The 6,299-nt window shown below is 42.9% G+C and overlaps 1 protein-coding gene across 5 annotated transcripts; it reads left to right on the top strand.

The window, feature by feature from the left end:
- Nucleotides 1-234: 234 nt before the first annotated feature.
- psmd11a (proteasome 26S subunit, non-ATPase 11a) lies at nt 235-6,061 on the top strand. 5 transcript variants are annotated; one of them, XM_022667960.2, is made up of 13 exons: nt 235-382; nt 1,372-1,473; nt 1,579-1,775; nt 2,253-2,310; nt 2,409-2,603; nt 3,482-3,626; nt 3,756-3,816; nt 4,026-4,088; nt 4,239-4,364; nt 4,579-4,614; nt 4,713-4,764; nt 5,049-5,191; nt 5,467-6,061. In XM_022667960.2, the coding sequence occupies exons 1-12, from the start codon at nt 295-297 to the stop codon at nt 5,189-5,191; spliced, it is 1,266 nt and encodes a 421-aa protein (XP_022523681.1). In that variant the 5' UTR covers nt 235-294; the 3' UTR covers nt 5,467-6,061. The 5 variants fall into 5 exon arrangements, 4 of the variants coding, with proteins under 4 accessions (XP_022523681.1, XP_022523680.1, XP_022523682.1 ...); XM_022667959.2 differs by having other exon boundaries at nt 3,756-3,826; nt 4,030-4,088; XM_022667961.2 differs by having other exon boundaries at nt 3,482-3,630; nt 4,030-4,088.
- The last annotated feature ends 238 nt before the right edge of the window (nt 6,062-6,299 follow it).

Raw genomic sequence — 6,299 nt, 5'->3', positions numbered from 1 at the left:
AGAACTAAATCAAACACATAATTCAGAATATATAGCTTCAACAAGTTTATAATTATTAGTTTTTATATGAGGCTTTGTGACATGTTTCCTGAGCAGGACACTGTAATTTGACAATATGCATTACGCAGGTATTTAGATAAAGAAACAGCATATGTTATACATGAAATGTAATTTTGCGAAGTCCCAGCCAATCCCAGTCCAGCAGGGGCGGCCCATGTCACAAAGCAGGTGTGTTTGGTCTGAAAGCGGGTGTGTTGATCGCTATGTTGGGGCTGCGGGCGGAGTGTGTGTAAGATGGCGGCCGCGGCGGTGGAGCTTCAGAGAGCACAGTCTCTCCTCAGCACAGACAGAAACGCCAGCATCGACATTTTACACGCTATCGGTGCGTCCGGGTAACGTGTGAAGCGCCCCACCCACATCACTGCCTGCACCGGGGGCTCCACCGCGGCGCGGCTGGAACGCTTCCGCGGTTCCTGCTGCTGACTCACCGGCTACATCAGCTAGCTGACTATTCACGGGCTGAACACGCTCGGTTTTACCGGCTAGGCGCTCTTTTCTCCTGCAGATGTGTTTAAAAGCGCTGTCAGGGTCTTGGTGTGTGTTTTAGAGTCGATGTGATTTGTGCACACTGTGTGAGAAAGCTGCTGATAGATAGTAGTTTGCTAGCATTGTATTTACAATACCCGTTCCACATCGCTGAGGATGCTAACGTTACCTGCTGCACCATTTAAGGTGGACAGGATGATGGAAACGTGAAGCTGGTAATACATTGTGAGACACTAGGCGTTAATATAACTACTGGAGACTCATACACACTTAGACTGACTCAGATATGCAGATTTAATTACAAAGTACAATAGCTGGATTTTACAGTATCAGAACCACCAGGTCCAGATGATTCAGTGCATGTATAGTTAATCTCCGGGTATTTTGGCAGCTGCGCGGCCCTGTTGGCTAAGTGTTTTAAACCCTATCTCGTTTAAATGCGTTTTAATGTTGTTTGTGCTGTCAGTCACCTTTAAAGAAGAGCTTAAAACTCTGCAGTAACTGATGAACTCATTCAGAGTGGGGGTTTGGAGTAAAATTATGCTTAACTGTAAAGAAACTTACCAAGTTGTATTTCTTACACTGATAGTGAGTGGAAGCAGATGTCAGTTGCCATGTCTACAGTACAAATATAGACATGTATGTATTTGTAATCATTTGTTTACATTTTGCTCAAACTCACCAGTAAGTCTACATATGCATTCATGTTTTTTATGGAATTATATATTTTGTGTGCAACACCCTGTATGTATTTCTCCACTGTATTTTTGTGTGTTTGGTACTATTCTAAAGCTTGTGGTACCGAATGTTCTGTTGGTTCTGCAGTAAAACGTGATGTGCAGGACAGTGATGAGGAGGCTGTGCGTGTTAAGGAGCAGAGCATCCTGGAACTTGGAGGACTTCTGGCCAAAACCGGACAAGCCGCTGGTAAAAGCTTTACACCAGTCCATTATTTACTGGTATTACAGACCAGACAGGCTGCTGACAGGAGCTTTGTCTTTAAATTGTGTGGGTGTGTGTGTGTTTGTGTAGAGTTGGGGGGGCTGCTGAAGTATGTGCGTCCGTTCCTGAATTCCATTAGTAAGGCGAAGGCGGCACGGCTGGTGCGCTCCCTGCTGGATCTCTTCCTAGACATGGAAGCAGCAACGGGCCAGGAGGTAGAGCTCTGCCTCGAATGCATTGAGTGGGCAAAGTCCGAAAAGAGGACATTTCTCCGACAGGCCCTGGAGGTACACACACACACAAGTCTGTCTGTCTGTCTGTCTGTCTGTCTGTCTGTCTGTCTGTCTGTCTCTCTCTCTCTCTTTCTTTCTCTCTCTCTCTCTCTCTCTCTCTTTCTTTCTCTCTCTCTCTCTCTCTCTCTTTCTTTCTCTCTCTCTCTCTTTCTTTCTCTCTCTCTCTCTCTCTCTCTTTCTTTCTCTCTCTCTCTCTCTCTCTCTCTTTGTCTCTTATTTATGGAATGAAAACCTGCAGCCACATCAGCCCAATGATGACAGGTTTGTCTGCTAGTGAAGTGGATAGGAAGATGGACCAGCCAGTCAGCTCTCAACATGCAGCAGGCAGGACTGTGTGGGTGGGAGCAGGTTGAAATGTTTTGGATCCGGGACGAAAAGGAATGTGGCTGGTTGTGGTAAAACAGAGTTTGAGGAATAAACAGACCATAGGAGAAATCGCTTTAATACTGAAATGTGTGTGTGTGTTCTCAGGCCCGCCTGGTCTCTCTGTATTTTGATACTAAGCGGTATCAGGAAGCTTTGCAGCTTGGTGAGTTCAACTTTAACTCCTGACCTTAACCACCAACTGAAGCAAAATTACTGATCCTTATCTATCATGTCTCTATCTGTCTGTATCTCTCTCTATAGGTTCTGCACTTCTGCAGGAGCTGAAGAAGATGGATGATAAGGCTCTGCTGGTGGAGGTTCAGCTATTGGAGAGTAAGACGTATCATGCCCTCAGTAATCCACCCAAAGCCCGTGCCGCCCTCACTTCCGCCCGGACCACCGCTAATGCCATCTACTGCCCACCTAAACTGCAGGCAGCTCTTGACATGCAGTCAGGTCAGACACACACACACACACACACACGTTTCTTTGGACCCAGCTGCTGTTTGCAGAATGTCGTTGGTATTCTGATATACTGGATAAACTCTGTAGTCCTGCAGGAGGAGGTGTTTGTTTGGCTTCTTCATCAAGAGGGTGAGAAGGCCATTGTTGCTGCTGTATGGGGTGTGACGAGATCTCGTGGCACGAGATGTCGCGAGATTAAAACGTGACCGCAAAACCAGCAAGCTGATTGGCAGTTTCTCCTGAGAGAAAATTTATTTGAGGCTTTCATTTGGCGCCCCCTTTAGTGCAGCGCCCCTATGCGTCGCATTGGCTGCATACCCCCTTTTTAAGTTGTATGTCTGCTGCATTTTGGCTCCAGTGGAAACAATAAACGGTAACAGTGTGACCAACAAGACACAAACCATATGTAAATACTGTAAGTAAATCCTACATGTGACTGTTATATAGGCAGTTGTACTAATCCCTTAGCTCTGTACTGTATTAAAAAAATATTTCTGTCTCTGTTTGCACTTTAAGCACAGTCTTAACATGACTGGTTATGGTTATACATAGTTAAATTACAAGAGATTTAGGAGAAAAAACACAAACCATAGGCTTAATATGACTGGTTATGGTTTGCACTTATTGTTTGAACTTAATGAGACCTAGAAAAGTTTTATTTTTTATTATTATTCTTATTTCTATTTCTATTTCTATTTAAATCAATGTGTGAGAGAAACCAGTCTGTTAAGTGTGCGTAATATGATTTGGTCAAATAAAACAGTATCGTGTCTCACCTCGTCTCGTGATATTAGTGTTTCATCACACCCCTAATGCTGTATCTTCACCAATTCAGTGTTTTTCACTGAGGTGTGTGTGTGTGTGTGTAGGAATAATTCACGCTGCAGAGGAAAAGGACTGGAAAACTGCTTATTCATATTTTTACGAAGCATTTGAAGGAAATGACTCTATTGACAGCCCACGTGCCATCACCGCCCTCAAATACATGCTGCTCTGCAAAATCATGCTCAATGCGTACGTACGTGTAAGAAAGAAGGTGAAGTTGGAGGACAGAGTGTTAATTTTTTGGCTTTCATTATTATTATTATTATTATTATTATTATTATTATTATTAATGTAATGATGTGTTGCTTACTTCTGTAGGCCAGAGGATGTTCAGGCTTTAATCAGTGGAAAACTTGCTCTCAGATACGCTGGCAGACAGGTGAGATTGGGTCAGTTTTCAGTACTGTTTTTCTCTTCATTAAAAGTCCATCCATTAACGCGCACAGCCTGGCTGTGATTGCTGGATTAATACTGTGCTGTGAATAGCTGATACTTGAAGATTCACTCTTGGATCATTTATGACATTTCTGTTTAAAACAGGCTCTTAAAATTTGTGTGCGTGCGTGTTTTTTCTTTCTTTTCCCTCAGACAGATTCTCTGAAATGTGTTGCCCAGGCCAGTAAGAACCGGTCACTTGCAGAATTTGAGAAAGTGAGCAGTCTCCAAAAAATTTCCTTTAATAACCTATCAGAGTGTTTTGTATGACTGTGTGTTGTGTCTTTTTTTTTCTAATCCAATATCTTTCCATATTGTTGACAATAGTTATGGTCTGCCTGTCTTTTGTAACTCTGTGTGTTTCAGGCATTGACTGATTACAGGGCAGAGCTGAGGGATGACCCGATCATCAGCATGCATTTGGCCAAACTCTACGACAATCTCCTGGAACAGAACCTTATCAGGGTCATCGAGCCCTTCTCCAGAGCACAGGTCAGCTTTCCACCATCTGGACATTTCTGACCATTCATTACCAACCTCATGTTATAAAAATATGCATTACTAACCATTCTTCTTGAAAGGATGATCCCAACAAGATGTTACACACAGTTCCTTTTTAAAAACATTTGTTATTGATTGAATGGTTCTGTGGTTCTTGCCTGTTCTAGAGTTCTCTGTGAGAGTGTTTTTGTTTCTGTTTTTATAGATCGAGCATATCTCCAGCCTCATCAGACTCTCAAAGGTGAGAATCTGCAGTAGAATCAGTCAGACTAAGACTAACTACCTGTTCTAGATTAAATTTAGTTGGAGTGGGTTTAATAACGTTCTCCTCTTTTGCAGGGAGACGTTGAGAGAAAACTATCACAGATGATTCTAGATAAGAAATTTTACGGTAATTAAATCTGAGAACTCTTCTAGATACTCTTCTGCTGTGTCTTGTGTATCTCAGTGAGAATTATATTCAGTAGTATTCTATAAAATTAGTATAGCTAATTTTATAAAATAAAAGAATTACTAATGAGGTCCAAAAGGCTGTTTTGCTGTGATTCTATCTCAACCTTAACTAAACACAGATTAAGTGTCCCTTAATAGAAACACATCCTTTAAGTCACAGTTTTACGGAGAGTATTTCACATTGATCATGGTGGCTGTTTCTGTTTTTTTCTTGTTCTTTAGGGATTCTGGACCAGGGAGAAGGAGTTCTTATCGTATTTGACGAGCCGCCTGTAGATAAAACATATGAAGCGGCCCTGGAGACTATCCAGAACATGAGTAGGGTTGTGGATTCTCTCTACAACAAAGCCAAGAAGCTTACATAGGTCTGATCCTAAAGCCAAAAGCCCTACCTAATTGTTTTTTCATCCCTTCTGTTCTCATCCCCTCTGCCTGTTTTGAGTGAATAGTGTTTCAGTAGCCAGATAGTCATTTGAGTTGCTTTGCTTCCATGTAGATCGCTGCCTTTTCTGCAGTAAATGTTGATGAACCCTAGTATCAGAGGTTTGTGGCTGGGTGAGTGTGTGTGTGTGTGCAGTGAATGTAGGTCCAACTCATACTGACACTGTGTTCTGTTCCTGTCTGTTTTGCTTATCTTTAGATTGCAGTCGGTTCTAGCAGCTGAAAGCAGACCTGCCGAGGGTTCCAGCGGGGTACAAGTTCGTGAAGGACTGCACCCCACACCCTCTCTCCCCAGGACCAACTGATGGGCTGCTTTCCCCTGGACTTTAGGAACGTTCCCTCCATAGAAAGATTTCAGCTGGGACAGGAAAGGCCTTTTTTGCTCTTTTATTTCCTGCTCAGACGTTTGTATGTGGAGTGCCCCCTGTGGGCCATCAGGGAGTACTGATAATAAACCTGCTCTGATTCTGTATCAAATGTAAATATTCATATATCTCAGACCCATGGAGCATCCACGGTTGCCAACCTGAAGGCCTGTCTTTATGGCCATTTCTCACCTTCTTTGTATTACTACAGGACCCACTTAGGTTGCGCGGCCCATCTACGTATGGCAGTACAGGACGCTCTGCACTAGCAGGACTGTGTGGAGGGAAATGTCCAATATCTCATACTGTGTTCCTACCAACCAAAAAACACCCCAACCTCTCTCACCCATTTGTAAATAATGCTGCCAAGTGTCTGTCATGCTGTCACATTTTTATAATGCTAAGAACATAATAAATTCACCAAGTGTGTGGGTGGCTGCGTTTGCTTGCTTGTGGCGGGTAGGGTTTTTGACTGTCTGTGTGTCTGTCTGTCTGTGTGTCTGTCTGTGTGTCTGTCTGTCTAATCAAGGTTCAAGGCAGACCCTGTTTATGGTTGTGCGGTATAATGGTAATAATGCAGTATTAAAACAGTATTACAGTATGTCTAAACGAGGATAGTATTTTATAAATATGCTTTGTCTGACTTGCCAAATTTCTACTCTGTCTT

The sequence above is a fragment of the Astyanax mexicanus genome, chromosome 19, assembly GCF_023375975.1.
Source record: "Astyanax mexicanus isolate ESR-SI-001 chromosome 19, AstMex3_surface, whole genome shotgun sequence".
NCBI classification, from domain to species: Eukaryota; Metazoa; Chordata; class Actinopteri; order Characiformes; family Acestrorhamphidae; genus Astyanax; species Astyanax mexicanus.
Note: the sequence above shows the minus strand (reverse complement) of the source record. Positions and strands in the feature narration are given on the sequence as shown.